The following is a 26240-nucleotide window of genomic DNA, read 5'->3' as shown; positions in this document are numbered from 1 at the left end:
CAGAGAGAGGAATAGAAGAAGATGGGGAAGGGAAAGAATACCGGAAGGAGAAATCAATGTTCAGGCCATCAGGTTAGAGACTACCTAGAAGCAATATGAGGTGTTGCTCCTCCACCCTGAGAGTGGCCTCATCATGGACCAACATGTCAGACAGGAATAGAGATAGCAATTAGAATTGTTGGCCACTGGGAAATTCCGATTTTGTTGGATGGAGCAGAGGTGCTTGACAAAGCGGTCCCCTAACCTATGTCGAATCTCACCAATTTGGAGGAGGCTGCATTGGGAACACCAGATACAATGGACAACCCACCAGATTCACAGGTGAAGTGTTGCCTCACCTGGGAGGACTGTTTACAGCCCTGAACAGAGGTAGGGGAGGAGATGAATGGGCAGCTGTAGCATTTCTGTTGCTTGCAGGAATATATGCCAGGTGGTGGATTAGTCAGGAGGAGCAAATGGGTAAAGTAATAATGAATCATGGAGGGAACAGTCCCTGTGGAAAGCAGAGAATGGGGTGGGGAGGGGTAAAGATGTGTTTATGGTAGGATATATTGCTCACCTCCTGGATTTCCATATCTATCCCTGAAAGTTGCTAATATCCATACACTGTTTTAGGAAATATTCATTTTGACTATATGCCTTACTGAAATTATCTTCCTAAGTACAGTAACTCACATACTGAGGAAATGTTGATACATAATTATATTTTACCATGCTTGTGTAATATCTGATTGCTTGGTGTGTCCAGATATAGACGCAAGACATTGCCATTTTACTAAAAGGCAGGCAGGCGTACATTTCCCTTGCCATATCTCACCCTTGTGTGTCAGTTTAATTCATTGACCCATTTCTGCATTTTCCTTCCTTTGCTTTGAGGCAGTAATAAATATAAACACATGCTGCATGTGATAAAATCATAAGCAAAAATAACATTAGATGTTGATGTCAGTTCATTGTTTATTTGAACTGAATTTGTAAAATGTAAGAAACAAAAGCCTTATCACATTCAGATGAATTTCCCTTCTGTAATAGTTGAATAGGTGGACACAGAAATTAACCATTGAAAGATATGAAGCTATACAATTTCTCTGCAAGAGCATGGCAGCATTTTAACAGGGCTGTGGAAGAAGAAAACTCCAGGGCAGTTTCTGCACAGAAATGTAAAGATGACAATGGCGTTGGCTTTCAGGAAAAGTGTCATTAGATACAAACAGTAGGAAATTATACTGTGCCTATGTATATTATCATTTTAACCCCAATTGAAATATTATGTTCAGTCACAGCACTTTAAGAAGGATGTGAAAAACCTGAAGAGAGACCTGGGGTTTATTAGATTCCAGGATTAGAGTTTATAGTTGCATGGATAGACCAAGAGAATTGTAATTGTTCCTTTTTGAATTAAAATGCTGAGGAGGTGTGAGAGAGGTGTTTAAAATTATGCATGCTTTGGATGGGGTTGCTGAAGAAAACTGTTTCCAGTTGCTGAACTATTAATAACGAGAAGGTGTCAATGAAGCATATTTTACAAAAGAACATGAAGTGACACAAGGAGAAATATTTCCCTGAAGTTGCTGGTTAGATTTGCAACATACTGCTTGAATGCAAATTCAAAAATAACATTCAGAACAGAGTTGGGTAAATAATTGAAGGTGAAACTGTCAGAGAGTGAGAATAAGTCTTCATTAGAATTGATATAGACCCCTTCCATACTGAAGTAGTCTATGTTTCTATGAGTCAAGGAAGAATTTCAGCCTGATACTATCATCTACAACCTTTATACAAAGGCTTCCACAAGTATCTGCAGATAGTTGATGATCAAGCCCATGCAAAGTGTCAGGCGCACAAAGGTTCAAAGTTCATTATTATCAAAGTATGTATGCAGTATACAACTGAGATTCCCACGAAACAAAGAATAACATGCAAGTCAGTTCAAAGACAAACAGCAAACCACCCCACCCCGGCACAAAAAAGAACAGCCATGTGATCATCAACCCACCCCCCCCAACCCCCTTCCACCTACACAAAATGCAACAAGAACATTGGCTCCCAAATCCCCTTCCCCACACAAAAAAATAACGTAAATACAACAAGAACATTGACCCTTAAACCACCCTCCAGACAAAAAAAACGAGAAATGATGCATGAACACAGAATATAAAAATCATAAAACTGAAAATTTCCATTGTCCATACAGTCAAAATCAATAAACGCAGAACCTCAGTAGTATCCTCTGACATCATCAACAGAGAGAGACTCCACTCAAATCAGAGGCCTACCCTCCAGGCACAACAACAGGCCACGTCAGCTCCTGCTCCAGCAATCAAAAGTAGTGAGATTTCCAACTTGGTAGTTGCTTATTTCAAGATTATTGTATTTTTGCCAAGATAAAATTATAAATTCTTGAAAGAAAGTGAATAACAATTTTGTTCATCAGTTGATTTATCAAAATAAAATGTAAGATATACCTTAAAACATTTCTGATGAAAATTTTGTTTGATGATCTGTATGTTTAAATATCATCATATTTAAGAAATTTAATATCAAGTTCTTTGAACTTCAACATCTACCAGTTTGCATCACTGTTTTTCCATTATGGCATGCACACTTTTTATGCACTTAATTTTATACTGTACATAGTGACAGGAATATATTTTTTAAAGATTTTTGACAGTTAAATGAACCACGGAAGCTCACGGACAAGATACTCACAATCACAACATTCGTTACATCATTTCTCCACTTAGATAAGTTTCTTGTTAGCCCAGTGGTCTATATGATAAGTACTGGCAATTAAACCCCTCAAAGAACTATGCGCATTTGAAAAAGAGAATTTGTGCAGCATTTCAAAAAATTCTTAAGCTAAGTCATCCTTTCTAATGAGTGCCACCAGAATCATTTCCAGTTCTCAAATGGCAGTGAACCTTCCTCCTGTCTGTTGAGAAATAGGTGCTATGGGATCACAATACATCACAGCCTGAGCCTTGGTGTCACGATGGATTGTCCCAAATAAAATTCAAAAGCTGGGCTTCTAATTGTGTATCCTAATGAGGATATATGAGGGAAATTTTTCAGAATCTTAATAAAATCAATTAAAACAATGGGCAGGGTCTTGCTGACTGTTGTTGAAATTAGAAATGGAATGTCCGTTTGCTTCATAGCAGACTCCATAAAAAATGCACTGATGGAATTGAGAATCACTGGGATTCCCAGCATTGTACCAAATGCAGCATCTAAGATCCCCCCCTTGATCTAATTGAGAAATGTAGGGAAATTAAGTTAATTCATTAATTAGCTTGCATGAGTTTAATTATAGGTAAATATCAAGAAGAGTTTTTCAAGTGTTTGATGATTTGTTAGTCGACCTTTTATTTCTTTAACATTGCTTGCTTCTATTTTAATAATTTTGAAATGTTTCTGAAGATGGAAACAGAATGTTTCCATTTGTTTCAGAATGACAGGGGTATTGTAGGATAGGAACTGTTTCCAGTCAGGTCATATTGGTGAACTCACAAATGTGGAGGGTCAGTGTGTCTGGCCGCCGATGTCTAGACGAAGTAAATATGAACATAGTGGAATTGACGTGATGTATGTGGCATTCCTATGAATCAATAATTTATGTAAATGGTACACCACCTAAATTTTGAAATCCTTATTTTCAGCTTTTCCCTTTTGTTATTCTGTATCTTTAATCACAAAGATAAAATACTAGCTTATTCATCTATTTTTTGTTCTTAAGGGATTATGAAATTAGGTTAGAAGTTTTCCTAGCATAGGAATGAAAAATCTACGCTCTGACTGAACTTTAATTAATGCAACCTTTATTATTGGTTCTATCAATGATGCGCAGTGCCCAGATGTGTGATAGCAAGCACATGGAATTCGTGAGTGAAATAATTATTTCCATAGAGGACAGGTTGATGAGTGTAACTGATTTGGATGAGAAAATTGGATTTCTTTCTGCTTCCTGAGATTTTTGAAGACAAGTTATTCCCAAAAGCTTATAAAATGTGAAAAGAACTTTTACTTAAACTCTTCACATCTTTACTAATGGCCAAATGAACTATGAAATGAGTTCGGTATCAGAGCATGCATACCACGAAAGAATATGCAATTATGTGTAATAACCCTTTCTTAGAATCGTACACACGAAGATAATTTATGTATAGGCTGTGCCTGGATTATGAATGCCCAACTTAGGGATACTCTATATACAGCATGAACAAACTCCCATAATATTATTAAATTAAAGTGTTCAACATATAGATCTTCTTTCCTACAAATGGCAGAACTAGTTTCCTCTTTGTCTTCACTTTTAATTGTCATTCTTTATTATCAGCTCCATGTGCTTTAGATGCCATTCATTACAATACAATGGAAGTATGGCTGCCATATTAAGTCATTTTTGTGTATTTTCCAACTTCAGGACAAAATTGATTTGTGGACAACTGTAAGAATGGAAAAATGAGATGGACCTTCATTAAAGTAGGAACATCTTGATAGAAAACAAACTCTGATATGGTTCTTTGTATTTTCTCACACAATCTTTCAGAAATCAATTGAAATTCAGTCTTGAAGGTTGTTCTAGGTCACAGTCAGTGCTGCAAGCAATCTATGCTTGTTTCATCTGGTGTTTGCTGAGATTTTCCTGATAGCACATTGGCTCTGAATTAGAGTTCTAGTTCAGATAGATGGACACAAAAAAGCAGAATTGCAGTCCTGAGGGATGCCATATTTGGAATGAAATGATTTTTCCAAGGTCCTGTGTATTCTCTCTCGTGGAATTACGAAGAAGTAAAGTGAGATCTCCTTGATGTCCTGCAAATATTTAACCCTCAGTTACCTTCTCTGAAACAGATCACTTTGTTACTATCGCATTGTGGTTCATGAGGAGCTGTGGGAAATTTGCCTGATGCATTTTCTAATTGCAATAATGATTTCTCTTCAAATGTACTTACTAGGCTGTGAGTACTTTAGAAATATTTGAAATGTTGCTATATAAATACAAGTATTCTTAATTAATTCAATTCCTCCTGTTAGTAGCTTATGTAATAGTGGCCTGGCCTCACAAAGCAAAATTCATTCTCACGTATACTTACAAGAAACAGGACACATCACCATGAATGTCAGTAGTAAAGGCAAGGGTTCTGATGCTCTCATTAGATTGACTTTTCTTAGCTTTCATTGCCTAGCCTCATTGTTTGAATTGAATTAAATTAAATTGAATTAATTTACTGTTTCTCTGTTAAAAATAATAAATTTGAATATAATTCATTTATCTCAGTCATTTTGTGTTGACATCCCATACCTACAAATAGTTTTGATTATCAGTATGATTCCTAGGCATTTGGCAGATTGAGAGAATAACGTGCCTGCTGATTGTTCAGTTGGAAAGAGTCTTTGTTTCCAGGATATTCAACTGGAAGTTCTGAATATAGTGCCTTCTTCACTAAGTCCTAAAACATCTAATTTGCAGCATCCATTTCATGTGTGAGTAACATGTATACTCACACATGCAATCTCAATGGCTCTTCACATGGCTTTAAACCACCTCGACAACACAAACCTCATGTCAGGATGCTGTTCATCAACTATAGCTCAGCATTTAATACCATCATTCCCACAATCCTGATTGAGAAGTCGCAGAACCTGAGCCTCTATACCTCCCTCTGCACCTGGATCCTCAACTTCCTAACCGGAAGACCACAATCTGTGTGGATTGGTGATAACATTTTCCTCCTCGCTGATGATTAACACTGGTACACCTCAGGGGTGTGTGCTTAACCCACTGCTCTACTCTCTATATTCCCATGACTGTGTGGCTAGGCCTAGCTCAAATACCATTTATGAATTTGCTGATGATACAACCATTGTTGGTAGAATCTCAGGTGGTGACAAGAGGGCGTAGAGGAGCAAGATATACCAGCTGGTGGAGTGGTGTCACAGCAACAACCTGGCACTCAACGTCAGAAAGAGCTGATTGTGGACCTCCAGAAGGATAAGGCAAAGGAACACATACCAATCCTCACAGAGGGATCAGAAGTGGAGAGAGTAAGCAGTTTCAAGTTCCTGGGTGTCAAGATCTCTGGGGATCTAACCTGGTCCCAACATATCGATGTAGTTATAAAGAAGGCAAGACAGCAGCTATACTTCATTAGGAGATTAAAGAGATTTGGGATGTCAAAAATACACTCAAAAACTTTTATAGTTGTACCGTGGAGAGCATTCTGAAAGGCTGCATCACTATCTGGAACGGGGTGGGGGGGGGCTACTGCACAGGACCGAAAGAAACTGCAGAAAGCTGTAAATTTTGTCGGCTCCATCTTGGGTACTAGTCTGCAAAAGTACCCAGGACATTGTCAAGGAGTGGTGTCTCAGAAAGGCAGTGTCCTTTATTAAGGACCTCCAGCACCAGGGCATGCCCTTTTCTCACTATTACCATCTGGTCAGAGATGCAGAAGCCTGAAGGCACACACCCAGCGATTCAGGAACAGCTTCTTCCCCTCTGCCATCTGATTCCTAAATGGACATTGAACCCTTGGACACTACCTCACTTTTTTTAATATATATTATTTCTGTTTTTTGCACAATTTTTAATCTATTCAATATATTGCTGCTGCAAGTTAACAAATGTCAGGACACATGCCGGTCCTATTCAACCTGATTCTGATCCTGATTCTGTATATGTCTAGAAATTCCTCTCCTCCGACCCCCACCCATTACTTGAGTGTTTATATCTCTGGCTCAGAAATTCAAGTTAATTGAATCACATTTCATATACAGAGGAAGTGCACTGTTGTCTAACACCACTGATGTAGGTCGAATTTCTTAGTATTAGCTTCACTTCTTCTCGGTATTCAATTTTTAAATATTCAAGAGTTGCATCTCATTATGATGACCTCTCAGAATTGTAAAGTTGTCAATTGTTAGTTGATAATAAGCAGTTAAATTGATTGAAAAGTGCTAACATCACGCTTGAAGTTACCAAAATGGATGAAGTCAATCTCCTGTATTCCTTCTATATCCTGTGCAACGCTCAGGCTATTGGCTCGTGTTTATCTAGGGGAAACTACGTCCACCCGCCAAACCGTATCTCATGGTTTGTGTAGTTGCTGTGTAATGCACCCTGGTTCAAACTCACACCTGAAATACCAGACAGCCCACAATATACGATTTACAGATTACAATTTATAGATCTTACTGGAACTAAGTAATTCATATATATACAATATAAAAGGAAAGTAAAAGGCGCCAAACTTATCAGAGTTCAACCACTTCCTGCACAAATATTGGAGCTCAATGAACGGGTCTTCTTTCCACCATGCGATCTCCTCCGACCCCCTCGACCCGCCACCTGGGACCAACCACAGTGGTCGACCAAATCCTTCCTCTTCAGTTCTCCTCCCGAAAACCCACCAAACCACACGGTTCCCAGCCATATGAGACAGAATATCACCCACAAAAAGAATAACATGGACACTCATTGGTTCGTTTTTCTCCCTTATCAATAATATAACCCAAACAAGCAGGGAGAGAGAGAACTCCTTACATCGCAGTTATTATTACAGAAAAGCCATTTCAGACACCTCGGCAGCCAGTGTAACAAAGACCCGGTTACAGCTGCAATAATTTTCAACCCAAATCATTTCTCGTAATAGGTACTTATTCCTGAATATGAAAGGTCAAATATTGTTTATTTTTCAGGCTGCACAAGACTACAAGTAATAGAATTAGCAGACCTCCACTATAATTGCAAATCCATTACAAAGCTTATCCATTGGAGGGGTGTTTATTGTTGCTCTTGCAAATATTTTGGCTGTGGGCAAAACTGAAACCAACAATAATAACAGGATAGAAATCTATTCTCACTCACTTGCCCATTTAATTGCATCAATTTTATTATAGACATCAACACTTAATGTAAATGAAAATTGTAAGAATCTTAACAAAAGACGATATGCTGTTAAAGTTCCTGAACTTGGGTGGTCACAATTGTATATTTTAAATGCTACAATCACAGGCCACCAACTGAGCAGTATGTTCACATTGTATTCAGTTCAGCTTTGTGGATGAAATCCAGAGTAGTTAATTAGTTTGGAGTTCTTCCATCTCATTGTTTAGTGCATTGATTTAAGGAAATTCTGAAAGAGGTAATGTTGTGCTGGCCTGGAGTAAACTGGTTGTTCTGTACCAGCTATGAACATTGTCAGTGGTTATCATGCAAGTCTGAATTATCCTGCTGCAGACTTATCGCCTGGCCTAACCAAAACAGCATGGATGCCAATTTATGATATCTGGTGATATATCCCAAGCATTATGAGGTCAATTTTAATTTCACAATGTAAACTTCATCTTAAAGTAGGCAACTAATTTGCAGTTCAAAGGAAACTAAGGAATAAAACATGAAATAAATTTAACCTTACAAAATATTTGTACAAAATTATGTTCATTTTCTCCATTTCTAAGCTTTAGTCTTTTTTCTTTCAGCAGGGATCCTCTGGTGATTTGATGATCAGAAACATTCAGCTTAAGCATGCCGGTAGATTTATTTGCATGGTCCGAACTGCTGTGGACAGTGCATCAGCTGCAGCTGACCTGATTGTCAGAGGCAAGTATCCCAACTTCAAATGAAGTTTATTCACTGATTTATAATCTTATTAAATGGCTGAAATACTTTCCTTAAAATGCTGCTGCTGCTGTTTCTATATCTATATATATTTCTAAATATATTAACTATATGTGTTCCAAAATGTTTTAGCACTTCACAATATGTAGTCTTTTTACTTGGAGTCCTTATTCATTTATTCTGACGCAGTGATCTATTTTAATTATTATGGGTGTGAATAATGGAAAAATAGTAGAATGGTAACATGGGTGGAACATGTATGAACCAAAAAAATTGTATCCTCTTTGAATAATATGCATGAGAATGTTTTAAAATACTATAGTTAGTGTCAATGGGTACTTGGTAATCTGGAGAACCTGTTTATTTTATACTTGTGATTCTGTGACTTTAAGAACATATTTTTGCAATTTTTGAACATGTTGTTTGGTTACGAACACCAGTGAAGTAAACTCATTGCATATATATGTTACTCTTAATGGAAATTTATAGGTAAAATTCAAAACATGCTTGTGAAAATCCATGTGGTTTTTACTAACTTCATTTCTCTTGTGCTGGTTAAGGATCTGGATGAATGGCTTTATTATTTAATTATCTAAAAGTACATTCAGAAAACTGAAGGATCAAATATCACCAGCAACTGTAGGTCTTGATTTATTACTTAAGGTCTTGGGTAAAAGACCTTGAGTAATAAAGGTCTTGTAGATTGTCTTATGTTTGAAGTGCATATAGGGAATATATTACATATATACTATAACCACAATGACACCATCAACAAATACCCAAAAGCAACTATACGGCTTACCCCAGTGACAATCCATCCAATCGACTAAGTTATACTTACCACTAATAAGTCCAGGAGATATAATGGAGGGGAAAATACTGCATGTTTTTTGCATGGAAATTGTACTATTATGTTGAAAGCTTCAATATATTTGTTATTGGATTCCGTGAATGAAAGGTACAAAATGTAAAAATGTGATTACTTTGAAAAATCCATCATTATGAAGTGAAATTATATTTAGTGAAAGTAAGACCCCAGTATTATTTTATAACTCAAAGATCAAACAGAATTTGTGAACATTATAGAATTTATTTGGCATACCTTTCTTTAATTGTGTAGGCAGAATAGTGCATTTAATATTTCAGTAATATTTGAGTAAAATTGTACATTGTTTGATTAAGTTTTCTTTGTAGTTCACATAATTCATTATGGGTTATATGTAAAAGTACATGAACAGCATACGTCATTATGCCACCAGGTCATAAGTGCGTGCCTTACTAAAGTAAAACAAAGTTGACATGTTGATCCCCACCTCCCATGGTTTTCATTCAATAAATTTCTGGAGTTTCAAAACATAACAGTGATGACAGTAAGTTTTAAAATGAACCCAAGGTGACTATCAACTTGTTGAAGCACAGCACATATTTTTCTTCTGAAAGGGGAGAGAGATGTTCAAGTTTAAAAGAAATGCAGTACATTTCTTCAGAAGGGGAGAGAGATGGTCGAGTTAAAAAGGCAGAAAACGGATGAGATTCATGGGTTCATAAACAGTGAGTAACAGGTGATAATAATGTAAATAATTTAAAAAAACAGAAATGACTGGCTAAATTGGAAATACAGATGTGTTTGATTGCATAATGGATAACTGGTTGATGTATACTTAATTAATTGAGCAGCATTTTGAAGCAAATGAAATAGCCAATGAAAAGCAAGTGCCAGTGTTACTGAGTACATTAGGTGGAAGAGCATACAGTTTGCTTTGGAGTTTAACTGCTCCAACCAAACCAGCCAAAATGAGCTGTGCTTATATCATGTAAGTAATGTAGGGACATTTTGAACCAAAATCATTGCTGGTTGCAGTATGCTTTAGATTTCATAAGCAGAATGAACTTCCTGTCAAGATGGCGAAGCAAACAACGATTCCTCAGACAACATCTTCCAGATAGCCAATCTTTGCAATTATTTCATTTTCTCCACACCTTCTGCTTGTTGTTTCTGCCTTGATTGTGTTATGGAAACTGTTAGAGCTGTGACATGCAGTTTAGAATTTGATTGAATGATCTAGTGCTCTGCTATGTCTGGAGGGTTGCCTCATGTTGAAGACCAGAGATGGGGACTCATAAAGGACTGAGAAAATGATTCATGGAAAAGACCAGAGACAGGGCATGGGTCATGAACAACTCCACTTTGAAGCATTGAGGAAGATAGAAGCATCGAGTAATTGTTCTCAATTGAGGCCATGGGGGTGACAATGGTCAGTAGCCAGCTTGGTGGCGTTTGACCCAGTATGGTGGTTGCTCTGCATGGAAGGACTGAGTTCGTGCAGCCACTCTCCTCGAATGCCGAAGAGAAGATGTGTTCAATATTCTGAGATTTATGTGATTTTAGGCTGTACTTTATATTGGTCTCCTTCAGTTTTTCAGTGTTTTCTTTCTTGTGCCCGATTTGCAGCTAGGCAATTTGTCAGTTTTTGCAAGAGGGAGGGGGTTGGGGATTTGGGATTTGATTTTCCTGTTGGTGGTTTTCTGTGTGGGTGATCTGTTACTTTTTGTTTGTGAGAGAGGGGGTCAGGGGTTTTAATGCTATTGTTGCTGTTCTTTTCTACGAGAGGGGGCCATGGATTTGATGCTATTGTTGCTGTTCTTTTTCTCTGCAAGGGAAAAGGGTTTAGAGGTTTGAATTTTGTTTCTTTTTCTTTTTTATGCAGGGGGAGAGTTAATGTCTTTTCTTTCAACTACTCCAATGTTTTTTTTTCTGAATTTCATGGCTATCTGGAGAAGGCGAATATCAATGTTGTAATGTACCTGCATACTTTGACGATAAAATAAACATTTGAATCAAAAGGAAGGGGAGTCTGTTTCTGCTTAGTGGCTGAATTGAAGATATTGTCCGAGCATTGCCAGTTCAGTGATGGGCTTAATGATGCACCAAGAGATCATTTAGTTTGTGGAATCTTAACAGAAAGCATTCAAAAATTGCTCTCAACTGAACCACAACTCACATTTAAAAGAGCAGTTTAAATCACTGCATCAATGGAAACAGCAATCAGAGATACAATTGAGTTGCAATCAAAAATTACATTAGCGTGACAAAAACAGAAAACCTGCTTGGTCAAACAAATTGTGTTGCTGTTGTGGCAGGGGCTCACACACAACAGACCAATACAGGTTTAAAGGTGAAACTTGCAGAAAATGCAACAAAGTAGGACACATAAAAAGAGCATATCAGCCAGGCAAAAGTAAGTGGACTGCACAAGGATGAGATCAAGATAAAATGTCAAGTTTCAGTTTCAAAAAGAGTACTAATCAGAATGTTGTTGATGAAAATTCCGATAATAATGAGTGTGACACAGGATTGGGTATCCTTGAGATTTACTATACAAAAACTAACCAGAAACAAGTAATATGGCTTACACTGGAAGTGAATGGCAAGTTAATTAAAACGGAATTATACACTTGCTCTGCTGTTTCAGACATTCCACAAAACAAGTTTGAACAGCATTTCAAAAATACTGAAATGAACCCTGCTGATACCCAACTGAGAACTGATACTGGTGAAAAGATCATTTCTGTGGGAATGACATTCGTAACAGTGAATTTCAACAACGAACAAACCACACTGGACATGTATGTGGGAAAAAAACAGGAGTGCCAGCCTTGTGGATCCATGGTTGGCTGAGACAACTACAACTTGATTGGAGGCCCATCTACTATTTGCATGCCAATCCCCGGCAATAGAGTCAAATGAAAGTGAATTAAGAAAGGTACTGGATGAGGCCACAGTCCTGTTTAAGGATGGCATTGGGAAAAAAAAATATCAAGTAAGTTAGTGTTAAATGAAAGCGCCACACCCAAGTTTTACAAAGCATGTTCGGTTCTTTATACCATCCGTGATAAAGTAGCTTGTGAGCTAGATCACATGGAGTCCAAAATTGAGTGGAGGCCATGGACAATGCCAGTGGTCTGGGTAGCCAAGAAGAATCGGTCTGTCAGGCTGTGTGGTGATTTTAAGATCACCATCAACACAGTGCTCAAAGTAGATAAGTACCCTCTGCCCAGGGTTGAGGATATCTTTGCAAACCTTTCCAGAGGAAAGCACTTGAGAAAATGCTCTTAGCTGTGGCCTACCTACAGATGGATATGGAAGAAGAGTCCTAAGTGTTTCTCACCATAAACGCTCTAAAGGACTTCATCGCTATAATCGGCTTATTTCTGGAGTAGCATCTGCACCTGCACCCTGGCAGAAAGCTATGGACCAGTTGCTGCAAGGCTGCCCAGGTACGCAATGTTACCTGGATGACATCATTATTACTGCTGAAGATGACAAGAAACATCTCCAAAATTTCAAGACAGTGTTAAAAAGATTAGAAGATTATGGGCTCACAGCACAACACAACAATTGTGAACTCTTCAAACCAAGCATCATTTACTGTATCACACCATCAACGCACAAGCTTACACAAGTGAGCTGAAAAAAGTTCAAGAAGTGGTGGGTGCCCTCAGGCTAAAAGATGTGTCAGAGAGGCGATCGTTTTTTAGGACTTGTTAACTACTATAACAGGTTCCTGCCAAACCTAGCTACTATGCTCCACCCCTTGAACTCATTACAGAGTGGTAATAAATGGCAATGGACAAAGAGTGTGAGGTGGCTTTCCAAAAGACAAAGGAAGTGGTGATGTCAGACACTGGATTCACACATTATTATCCACATAACAGTTATAAAACATACTAGGCTGGTATGAAGGAATGAAATTTCTTATAGATATGGGTGAATTGCACTCCTGAGCAGAAAGCAGGTGTCAGCTGTTCATAGCAGCTGAGGTAAACTGATGTCATTAATGAAAACTAATACTCAAGAGTTATTAAAGACAATTATTGCTATATGCTAGAAAATACAATTTCCACAGCCTATAACTCGTTTTTCTTACCACTCATTAATTGCTAAATCTGTTCACAAGTAGAATGTGTTCATCTAGTCCCTGACTGAGTTGTATAATATAATTGCTTCATAGCTGCTTTGATATCTCCAGCTATGCAGTGGTCCTTGAAAGAACTGTTCTTCTGAACAGCAGTTTCTCCTCACTTTGCCTAATGATAGAAATGTGAATAAATCATCTCCAATTACTGATTGTCTCTCCAAAGTGATCTCAATGTCAATCTGCCGACTCCTCAAGTTCTCCTGTCATTATCAAGGCTTCTATTCCCAAATAGCATCGGTTCAAATACTAACTCTGACAGGGCAATGGACAGGTGATTTGCAAATTCAGCTGCAGTTCCAGAAATGAGATAGGGCAATTTGAATTTGTAGACACAAGAGACTACAGATGCTGGAATCTGAAGCAACAAGCATTCTGCTGGAGCAACTCAGTAGGTCAAATAGGGTCCTAAGCAGAATCTGTGAGGGAAAATAGTTGTAGATATTTTGATTGAAACCCAGCATCTGTACAATTAAATATGTATGTGGGAAACGAGTTGAAAGGAGGAAAGATTGTTGGGACAATTGGGCTGAATGGCCTTCAGAAAAAGTGATGGAAACTTCCATGTCCGTCATTAATTAAAATGGTGCTGTGGTGACTTGCTGTTTATTAAGAGGAGACTTCGGACTTTTGCTGGGTACGTTCTTAGACTGCACAGTAGAACAAGTTAAGATTGCAACCAAATGAATTGTGGCGACTTCCTGTTTTCTATTTGCTGCTCTCTATTTTCTATTATAATAAGAAGATGTACTTTAATAATATACCACACAGTCTGCTTCTTCTGTTGTGCACATTATACTGAATTGGTATAAACAAGCTATCAAACTCTAGAGAAAGAGACAGTTCCATGCTCATCCAACTGCTATAGAAGCACTGCACTCACAGAGACCTTTAATTTAAGGACATTAAAATAGGTGTCTAGAAATTGGATTGCTTAGCACTATTCTTTTCTCAGTATTTGGTGATCTGGAATTAAAGGTGCATTTTTGGACAAATTGTTTAAAAGACAATGAATGCTAATATTAACGGATGCCAGGTATAATTGTGGAAACCACAAAATTGGAAAAGCTATACCCCTTTGGCATTTGAGCTATATTTCCCCAATATCTGATGTGCACTAGTGATATCCGTTATTTAACACAGAGCTCCCAGATCAAAAAAAAAAGAACAAAGTATGCATTAGTCTTATTACACATTATCACACGCTTCCTACAGTGATCAAATTTTGCTCAAAGCCAGACATTTTTGGAGAATTTAATGACTAAAGACTCTAATTCATTGATGTCCCTGTGGACCCTCTGCTCATGAGGTGGGTGTGTCTCAGGCTTGGCTATGACTGGGTTCAGCACACTGTTCATAAATCGAAAATGAACAAGAGCCCACTTGCAGACATTGCAGCTCAGGATGGGGGGGGCGGGATGGGTAAGAGATGGCATAGGAAATGCCCTGGTCCCACCTCTCAGATGATGCTTACAGTCTAGCAGCAGTCAGCAAATCTATCCCAATCTATTCCTCATCTCCTCCCTAATCCTTCCATCAATGGTTTTAAATCAATGCTTCTGGTTTTAATCACCCTGCTAATGGAAATAGCTGCTATTTTCTCCATCTAGACCATCAAAATTTTATACACGTTAAACTTCTCTCCACCTTCCAATTTAACCTCACATCCCAGTCATGTTGTCTTCCTAGGTCTGCTCTGATCTTCTTATCCTATTGACTCTGCTCCGATCGACTTTGATTCCCAACCATCCCACCCCATCTGACACTGGCAATTCAGAGCTTGTACTTGTTGTGTTAGTTAGATCAGCCAAATCATTCCCTTGTCCCTTCCTTGCAAAATTCTCAAATCCTGTATCACCTACATACACAAACACTTTGTATGGCCACCCCAGGTAAAGGAAGGCTTCATTCAGTTCGGCCCTCATTCTCCATTTGTCAGCAGACAAGCTCACTACTTCTGTAGTCACTTACCACTGGAGTTTGTGAAGAATCTTTTCAACGACAAGTGAATTCAAATGTAGAATCAATTACATTTCACTCAAGCTTGTTTGCAATAAATAGGTAAGAACATTCATAACTCAAACTCACCTAAAATATTGTCACTTTTTATGAAGGCATTCACACTTCAGAATATTGAGATTAAATCTGATTATGAATAAATAGTCCAGTTTCCAGCTGTTCTTTAAAATGCTGTCACATTGTAAAAGCTTTTAAACATGAGAAATTTCTTGCCGCAGTTCTACCTGACCATAGTATTGCAACATTTTTGAACCATGTCGTAAAAGAAACAACCCTTCAACCCAGTCCTCTTTCCACTGAATTCCAAAGATAAAATTTCTCCATATTTCTACCCTGAATTATTGATCTTCTATTCTTAGTGTTTCATCATATGACAGACACACCATTCCAGGAATCAATCTGATGAATCTTGACTTTACTTGGGTATCCTTTCTTAGTTTGGAATTTTATTGAATATTCCAGATAGAGTCTTACCTGAGCCTCTTATGTCTCTGCTGTTGTATTCAAATCTTGCAATAAAGGTCAGCACTCCATTACTTACTGCATCAGTTCCCTCTGAATATCAACACCTTTCAAATTCTCAGCATTAAAAAAATTCTAAAAAGTTTTTTTCTAAAAAAAACCAATGATTTCACATTTACCCACATTATCTGCCATAATCTTGCTCATTAAACTAGCCCTGAAGCTTTTCTGCATTTTCCTCAAGCCCCACATTGCCAATTTGTTCTGTCAGTTAAATTTGTAGTTCATGAAATTAAAATGGAAGCAAGGAGTTGTCAAATTTAACTTAAAATGTAAGCTGTTGTACTGGGGAATTAATATCCTAAGATTCTCCCTAATTCCTTGAGCACTGTTTGTGGACTCTGTTTGAACCAAAGCAGGAGCAAACTGGTTTGTATGCACCAGTGCACTGCAGATCACTATTGATTAGAAAAATCAAGGTGACAAAACCAGATTAATTTACCTACGCTCCATTCACCATGTGCTGTCACACGGGCCAAAACTGCTGTTATAAAAGTAGGCAATGAATTTGGACAGTCCGTTGCTTTCAGATGAGAGAATATTTGGATTTGTTGAGACTATACTGTTAACCACTATGATCTTGATTGAGCCATTCCAGATAGCTCTCAAAGATTTCATATTGTTTCAACATAAGTATAATGGTGTAAATTCCCCTTTTCTAACTGTTATATCTGTATACTTGACGTAAGCTTTAAAAGTTAGCTTTCTGATGAATATTTCAATATTTGGAAGTGTAATTATTTTGCACTTAGTAACCATTTCATTTATGGTTAAATTCATCTATTTCACTGACTTTTAAATATATTCCACTGATGTCTGATTGAAACCAATTTTTGTGAAACATATGCATTTGTTCTCTTAAAAGTCTTCATTGGTTCTTGGAAAATTAAGACCATAAGGCAGAAATAGGCCATTTGACCCATCGAGTCTGCTCCACCATTTCTTCATGGCTGATCCATTTTTCCTCTCAGCCCCAATCTCTTGCCTTTTCCCCGTATCCGTTCATGTCCTGAACAATCGAGAATCTATCAACCTCTGCCTTAAATATACATAAAGATAGCCTCCACAGCTGCTTATGGCAAAGAATTCCAGAGATTCACAGTCTCTGGCTAATGAAATTCTTCCTCATCTCCGTTCTAAAAGGACACCTCTCTCTTCTGAGGCTGTGTCCTCTGGTCTTAGATTCTCCCACCATAAAAAACATCCTCTTCACATCCATTCTATCAAGGCTCTACCATTTGATAGGTTTCAATCAGGTCACCCCTCATTCTTCTGAATTCCAGTGAATACAGACCAAGAGCTATCAAACGCTCTTCATATGACAAGCCATTCAACCTTGGAATCATTTTCGTGAGCCTGCTTTGAACCCTCACCAGTTTCAGCACATCCTTCCCAAAATAAGGGGCCTAAAACTGCTCACAATACTCAAGATGAGGCCTCACCAATGCTTTCTAAATTTTCAACATTACATCCTTTCTTCTATGTTCTAGTATTCCATCTGCCATTTCTTTGCCCATTTTCCTACTCTGTCTAAGTCCTTCTGTAGCCTCTCTACTTCATCAAAACTACCTGCACCTCCACCTATTTCACATCATCTCCAAACTTTGCAGCAAAGCCATCAATTCCATCATACAAATTATTGATATACAGTATAATGTAAAAAGAATCTGTTCCAACACAGACCCATGTGGAACATCACTAGTCACCGGTAGCCAGCCAGAAAAGGCTCCCTTTAGTTCCACTCTTTACCCCCTGCCAATCAGCCACTGCTTTATCCAGGCTAGAATCTTTCCTGTAATACCATGGGCTTGTAGTTTATTAAGCAGCTTCATGTGTGGCGCCTTGTCAAATGCCTTTTGAGAATCCCAGAATACAACATCAACCGTTTTTCCTTTGTCTATCCTGCTTGTTATTTCTTCAAAGAATTCCAATGGATTTGCCAGGCTTGATTTTCCCTTGAGGAACCATGAAGACTAAGGCCTATTTTATCATGTGCCTCCAAGTACCCTGAGACCTCATCCTTTATAATCGACTCCTACTTCTTCCCAAACATTAAGGTCTGCCTCTCGTCCTTCTTGAAGTGTGGAGTGACATTTGCCAATTTTGTAAACCATAAAATGATGAAATAAATTTTGGTTAGGGTGGAAAAATATAATTGGAGAAGCAATTTCTGTTAGATTTCTTGTGGCATGGCATATGGTTAAAGGATGTACTAGAGAGATCTCCTTCATCTTGTTCTTGTGCCAATTATTGCTTCAGACCATAAGTACTCATGTGCTCTGCAGAAGCCACACAATCATTGTGAACAGTTATAGCATAAAGATGTGTCAGCATTGAGCCTCTTTATGGTGAGAGAAGTCTCATTATCTTTTCTGCTGAAGAAGAGATTATTATTTCTGTGTGAGCATTGATTAAGTTCTGTGGTCACATGCATGTCAACACATTATTTTCAAACTGGTTAATAGTTAATCACATCTTGGAGATCGCTGTAATAAACTCTTAGTAAGTATAAGGATTAGCAGTTACAGTGGATTCCGGTTGATCAGGACTCAAAAGGATCAGTACATTTTGCCTCAATTAAGCTGCTGTCCTATTTAGCTGAAGTTTCATAGATATAGTCAAAAAGGTATGAAAACACAAACTCATTTGAAACTGAGTAACTAGTTATGAATTTAAATGAAATACAGAACAAATTAGAATATATCCAATACATTACAGTACTATAAAACTGTGTATTAGTTCATTATAGTTATCAGTGGAGGAATTTACGCAACCATGTTCTTCTGAATGACTGTTCCACTTCTAATCCCTCTATGAGGATTGGTTTGTGTTCCCTCACCTTACCCTTTCTGAAGTGCACAATCAACTCTTTGGTCTTACTGACATCGAGTGCAAGGTTGTTGCTACAACACCACACAGGTAACTGGTGTATCTCGCTCATGTATGCCCTCTTGTCACCATCTGAGATTGCTCCAAAATGGACGTGTCATCAGCAAATTCAGAGACGGCACTTGAGTTGTGCCTCACCACACAGTCATGGGTATAGAGAGAATAGACCAGTGGGCTAAGAACACATCCCTGAGGTGCACCAGTGTTGGTTGTCAGCGAGATGGAGATGTTATTTCCGATCTGCACAGACTGTGGTCTTCCAGTTAGGAAGTCGAGTATCTAGCTGCAGAGTGAGGTACAGAGGCTCAGGTTTTGGAGCTTTTTGAGCAGAACTGTGGGAATGATTGTGTTAATAGGTGCCCATCTCCTAAAAGCCCACTGAACTGTACCTCTCTTACAAATTTGTATCAAAATCTTTGCCACAATCCTTGATTTAATGAATAGTAAGAAGGAGAAGTAATTGATGGCACTTTAGAGGAGCCATTGGGTTTGAAGCGTCAAAACATGTTTCATTATGAACTGAATTATTCTCTTCTATGATGATTTGGGAATTCACATCAGCAGTTATGATTCAAAGAATATCCATCTACCAATCAAATCACTGCAATACTCATCTCCAGCCAAGTGATATAACAAGAAGTATTACATACCAAATGACAACTGCAGTACAAATCATCTTCGTAAAAATCCAATACAAATATCAGTAAAAATCTCGTGGAATACTTTACAAGTACCTTGCCATATGCATACTTTATGATACTACAATGTTTACTGGAGAATTGAGTTTTAGATCATTTATTTCAGAGAGATTTCTGTAACTTAAATGCTGCACGATTTTTTTTACTGTTTGAAATTAAATCCGATTCCAAACAATGTTAGCTATGCGTCTATTTTAAACAAAATGATTTAAAAAATCTTGATACTACATCATCTACATACAGGAGTTCGGCAGAAACTTCAGAAACTGAGAATGCTTATAACTTTAATATTGTAAATGGCAATACTCCAGAGAAATATTAAAAGTGATACAAGCCGGATAGTCAGAGTATTGAAAGGAGCAAATTTCCAGAGCTTCACCCCTTTCTATTTCCAGACTTCCAAATCACTCTATCCCTAAAATCCTGACCAGATGTTCAATCTCCATGCCATATCTTTTTCTTTGTCTTTCCCTTTGAGCATCCTATTGCTAGCTGCTATGCCCTAAGCTGGGCTAATCCATCCTTAAAATCTTCTGTTTCTTTCTCCTTCTGTAAGGTTTTCTTTAGTTAACTACCTCTGTCTACATTTTTGTGTACCTAGCAAATGTTTTCTTCACCAACTTGCTGTTAAATTTTTCTGTAATGGTAAACTTATGGAGGACCTGAGAATTTCTCACTATGTTTAAGGTGCAGTGTAAACTTTGATGGCATTTCTCTTTATTTTTAATGTTATGGACAAGGCTTTTATAGAAAGCGTGGGCAGAAAGTGAGTTCATGACTCAAAATCATCTTATGCTGACAGATTATCTCATTCCAACTGTACAACTAAATTTTAATTCCAATATAATTCTCCTGTATAAAGTGACTGAAACTATTTCACATGACCTGTAATTTAATGAGTAAAAACAGCAGTTGGCAGCTGATAAAAGAAAAGAAATATCAACTGAAATTGCTTTTAGCTGGAAGTTACTTTTCCACTATTTCTAACTAGTCTAAAGCTTACCACCTGACTTGCATGGTTGACATAGTCACTTAGAAATGGAATGCATGCGGTGTTTAATGCTGCTGATATTTATATCATAAGAGTTCTGGAGAGAAGGGTCAGATTCTCTGAAGTACTGTGTCCCAATCGCACTGCAATTTTAAATGCATAAGCAGGGCACTTTGAAGTCGACACCTAAAGTAAGCATGTAAAAATAGGATTTTAATTCTGAAAAAATGTTTCAAATTAAAAGTAGTTAGATCATTTTAACCCACCTCAATCAATTATCCTTTTTAAATTGAGTTCTATAAAAAATAAAGTCAGATAAGTGGTTTTCAGGCTGATTCACTTATCCCTGTATGGACTATTGTGAAAGTATTCTCACAGTTTTTCAGGTCATTATTGGTGGTTCTTCACAGAAATGCTTATACTAACTTTATATTGCAGCTGAAGTTGACTGATAATATATATCCATCATCCAACAACTCTCTGAAGCTAGGTGAGATGTGATAAGATTGATACAAATTTGCTAGTCACCATCAACGTAACAGTAACTTGAAAGGAAAGAGAAGATTGGTATCTTGTTTGTAAGGTTGTTTGCCAAACCTGGAGGTAAAGTCGCAAATGTTTTGTCACTAGTTGAGGTAACGTCATCAGTGTGCAATTGAGTGTTGTTTCTGCTAAGTGCTTGCATTTATATTGGTCCAACTCATTGGACAGAAGCACAAAAAAAAAATCAAGAGAATTCTTAGAGGCTTGATTCTCAACAAAAGATTCTATTAACAAGCATATTGAAGAAGATGCAATTTACGAACTTGTGCATCTGCGGGATCGGGGCCGAGAGGTGAGCCTCGAACTCCTGAGTAGTCAATGCTCACAACGACCAATAACCTGGGATATGGGCCAGTGCAACAACCAACCAATCAGGGCAATGAGCTGGACCAATATAAATGCGAGCACTGGCCAGAAACAGCATTCAATGGCGCACTGATGATGTCACCTTGACTGGCAATGAAACATTTGTGACCTAACCTCTAGGCTTGGCGAACAACCCTACAAACATAACAGTAATTGTTAATAAACTACAATTGACAGAGACCTATATGCTGATGATTGGCTCACACTGCTATCAGAGAGGCCTACCACTGGACAATCAAAATGTCTGACTACTGTGCACATAAAAAATTTGGAAAAAATTTTCAACAAAATAAGTTAGTAAGAAAAACAGCTATGTAGTATGGAGAGGTAAAGAAGAAAAATCTTTCTTATAACCAAGAAGGTGATTGAAAATGCATAAATGAAAGGTGGGCAGAGCATTGGCAGATAGAATTTAATCCCAAGAAGTGAAAGATGATATATTTTAGAGACCAAGTAGTGGAACATGTAGGAATGGGAGTTCACTGGGGAATAGAAAGAGCTTTTTAAGTCTATAGGTTGCTGTAAGTGGCAACACAAGTGGATAGGGTTATGAAGAAGAAATGTTTCAAATTAAATGTAGTTAATCATTTTAACCCACCTCCTTCATAGGTCGTGATATAAAATATAAAAGTTGGAACATTATGTTGAAACTTTACTGAATAGGCCATACATTTTCATGCAGATCTGCTTGCCACTGAATAAGAAGGATGAGGGTGCAAAGCTCGTTCATCCAAATATTGCCTAGATTGGAGAAAGATTGGGTAGTCTAGGCTTGTTTTATTGCCGCAAAGAAAGCTGAAGAGTCACCTGAAAGATATATGTAAAATGAGTTACCTTAACGATGCAGACTGTTTTGCCCATGAAGAAACATTAGATGATTAGAATTTTTTTCCTATGGTAAGAGTACTAAAAACAAAAGAGGGCAGGAATAAGGAAAGAAGAAAAAGTTTTAAAGGGGAACTGAGGGGATCTTTTTTTATATATTGAGAATGATGAGTACCTAGAACATGCTGCCAGAGCAGATGGTGGAGTCAAATACAAGCATTACTATGCAAGGCACTGATGTGAACAAATGGGATTAGTGCAGGGCAACAAAACCACCTTCATGGAAGTGGTAAGAATGAAAGACACATCCTTGAGTTATGGTATTGTCTAGTTATTTACATATTGAGTTACATTTGTGGAACATTCATGTTGAACATGCCATGTAACAAGTTTAAGTTCATTCTATTGAATGAACATTCAAGGAAATACTACATGTTCACTGAATACATTGGAAAAGCAATAATGAAATTGGTAAGAACTTGAGATAAAACAACAATGTTCAATGAAATATTGTTTTAAACATGGAAAAACAATGATAAAATGGAAATCTAAACTTTGCATTCAAGGGCATACATTCACTGATTTTTATACACATTCGGCATAAAGATTCTCATTGTTTGGCAACATGCTCTATAAGAGTCAGCGAGTCTCCAGGAACTGCATCCGCAATGACAATGTGGATGTCCAAGGGTGGAAGAGAGACACTCTGAGCCTAGAGACCAGATATATATTGCAGTTATCCCTTCAGATCTCTGCCAGTGATGGATGGTGAATGCAACAAGACTATTCATTTGAAAGAGATCACCAATGTTGATTGAAAAGATAAAAGCAAATAAGTGATGGCAACACACATCAAAGTTGCTGGTGAACGCAGCAGGTCAGGCAGCGTCTCTAGGAAGAGGTACAGTCGACGTTTCAGGCCGAGACCCTTGTTTGCAAATAAGTGATTATTGATTTCAAACTATTTTGTTTTATGTGTTTACAAATGTATTTAGTTTCTTGCACCTAAATATTTTAGTTTATATGAAACCCCTTTTCACTGGGCATCTCTAGAAATACGGCTCGTTAGCCCCTCACTAACAGCCACTGGGCTCAGCTGTGAGAAACCCACCTTTCTCAGATCTGTATGTTTAGGGCAGATATGACCTGAATCCCGCCAAACCCGTGAGGTTGGGATATCTCACCCATCTGAGCCCTGATTTGTGTGAATTCTGTGTAACTTAGTGCCCCCATGTAGTCACCTGTCGGCAAGAAATAACAGACTGTACATTGCTTACAGTTATGAAGAAAGCATAATTAAGAATGTTAACTTAACCAAACAGTTATTAAAGAAAAGAAAGAAAAAACAAAAGGACCGATCATAATTAAATAATCAAATGTGCACGTAATTTGGAGTTCATCTTGAAGGTGTCTTTATCTCACGCGCTAGACCACTTCACTCAATAAGTGAAGGTTTTTTTTAAAAAAACTCTCACCAAATATGATGAATTCATTGATCCTATTATGTTTCTTGGATTTACTGAGTATGCCCACAAGAAAATGAATCTCAGGGTTGTATATGATGACATTTATGTACTTTGATAAGAAATGTACTTTGAATCAAAAGTTCAAGAAAGAATATAATATTCAGGAACAGCACCCCTATTGCTGCTTTTATCTTTGCCCTCAACTGAATAATATGACTGAGTATCCATACTCTACCGTGATTTCAGTGGTGTATACACTGCAAGATGATGACAACACTAGCTGCACAACTGAAGCTGCACAGCCTTGCTGAGTTGTATTACCTGCCTTTAAACCTGAGCTAATTTCCCATGGATACTAATTGTCCTGGTAATGATCTTGAGCATCCTCTAACAGATGTAAATTACCCACAAAAGTTGTGCACAAATGGGTCGAATTTCTTGGCAATTCAGCTGAGTAAGCTGGCATTGCATTTTGTCGTGTGACCTAATTAATATATTATAATATATAAATTATTATTTCAAACGATGCTCAGCTTACAATATGTATTTTATAATTTTGGGGCTTATATCAGCAGGTTTTCTGCGTAAAATTGTTTTACCAAGAGCTCAATTGAAATGTTTCCGCTTGACAGATGATAATGTTTTCTTCTCTATAATAGTGTGTAATCCTTCTCTAGTGGTTTGTTTTTCCTGTCAAAGGACATTTAAGATCGTTTGGACCTAGTAATGTTCATGTTCACATTTCATTTATCCTATCTTTACAAATAAGTCGTTTTAAAGCAACATCACCTTGCCATCTGCAGTATTCAGGTCATTTTATGTTTATGCAGCTTAAGCAAAAGGACAGTTTCTGGTCACAACCAGTTCAGGTCATTGCGTTTCCTTTCAATATGACGGCACTGTCACAAAAACTGACGTACGGTCTGTCAGGTTTGCAGCTCCCAGTTCGACAGTGGTTGCCCTTTTATTTCTTGGCTTTTCCTCTGGCAAAGATAGCTTTGCCTTTGATATGCGGGATTTGCCTTTCATGTCAGAAATCCCTCAGTGAGTCTGCTTGCCTTTGCCAGTCTGTTTTCTTTGTGTTCCGGTGCTGTACTTAGGGATGATGACTCTTCTGCCGGATTTACTACTTGTTCACCTTTATATTGTCTTGCTTTTATTTTGAAGTTGCCCTTCCCTTTTCAGCTAATGTTTTCATTTTCATTCATTTCCTAGCCTTGTTCAGCACACAGAGTCAGTAGGAGAGTGACTCACTTGTGTGCCTTCAGTAGGCATTCTTACTGAAATAGGAGCATCTTGGGCTGTTACCCAGTGAAATTGGCTGCAGTTGCATAAAGGCCAGCTTTTACCAATCTCTAAGGAAAATGGCTTTTTCCTTATCTTGAATCCCTCACTTGGACAATTCATATTGGCAAGCTACCTTCAAAGGGCATATTCCAGTGAGACTGAGATACAGGAAGTTCTCCCTCTAGCATTATTGCTTTTGCCATACAAGCAACATTTGAATATTCCAGCTCCCTCTTGCTATGGATCTGCATAGAAATGGAGTTATTGAATTTGTCTTTGATGTGAGTGCATTAGTTAAGTATCTTAACTGGCAAATCATCATCAATGCAGGAAACAGGTCAGACAAACCGCATTTCTGTCTCTTCTTGTCCACTTTCTCTGTATCTGTTGGTGCACTTCAAGTATGATGCATGTAATAACCCCACACCTCATCCAGCATTAAAAGGGGCATGAGGAGACCTTGAAATATCTGATAATCTTGCATTGGTCAAGACTGAGTCAATAGACAATAGACAATAGACAATAGGTGCAGGAGTAGGCCATTCGGCCCTTCGAGCCAGCACCGCCATTCACTGTAATCATGGCTGATCATCCACAATCAATACCCTGTTCCTGCCTTCTCCCTATATCCCTTGACACCGCTATCTTTAAGAGCTCTATATAACTCTTTCTTGAAAGAATCCAGAGAATTGGCCTCCACTGCCTTCTGAGGAAGAGCATTCCACAGATCCACAACACTCTATGTGAAAAAGTTTTTCCTCAACTCCGTTCTAAATGGTCTACCCCTTATTCTTAAACTGTGGCCTCTGGTTCTGGACTCCCCCAACATCGGGAACATGTTTCCTGCCTCTAGCGTATCCAATCTTTTTGAGTTTTAGTCCCTTTCCATATTATTCCACTGGGCTCCTTCCAAGACTATCCAAATTCTGCCTGTTACCCTTACAGAATAGCAACCTGGAACCAATGAGTAGCCAAGTGTCAAGTGCGATATTTCTCGGCAGAGTTAGCCAGCAAGTTTTCTGAGTATGAAGGTAG

At 37.9% G+C, this 26240-nt stretch overlaps 1 protein-coding gene across 3 annotated transcripts in view; it reads left to right on the top strand.

Moving 5' to 3' along the window:
• Positions 1 to 26240, top strand: part of LOC140211113 (contactin-4-like) — a 2284382-nt gene that overhangs the window by 2053463 nt on the left and 204679 nt on the right. For 2 of the 3 annotated variants that reach the window (XM_072280598.1, XM_072280599.1), the window contains one exon: positions 8485 to 8605. In XM_072280598.1, the coding sequence (XP_072136699.1) occupies positions 8485 to 8605 (121 nt within the window). The remainder of the gene's footprint in view (positions 1 to 8484; positions 8606 to 26240) is intronic. The other variant, XM_072280600.1, reaches the window with a different exon arrangement.

The sequence above is a fragment of the Mobula birostris genome, chromosome 16 (assembly GCF_030028105.1).
Source record: "Mobula birostris isolate sMobBir1 chromosome 16, sMobBir1.hap1, whole genome shotgun sequence".
Lineage (NCBI taxonomy): Eukaryota > Metazoa > Chordata > Chondrichthyes > Myliobatiformes > Myliobatidae > Mobula > Mobula birostris.
Note: the sequence above shows the minus strand (reverse complement) of the source record. Positions and strands in the feature narration are given on the sequence as shown.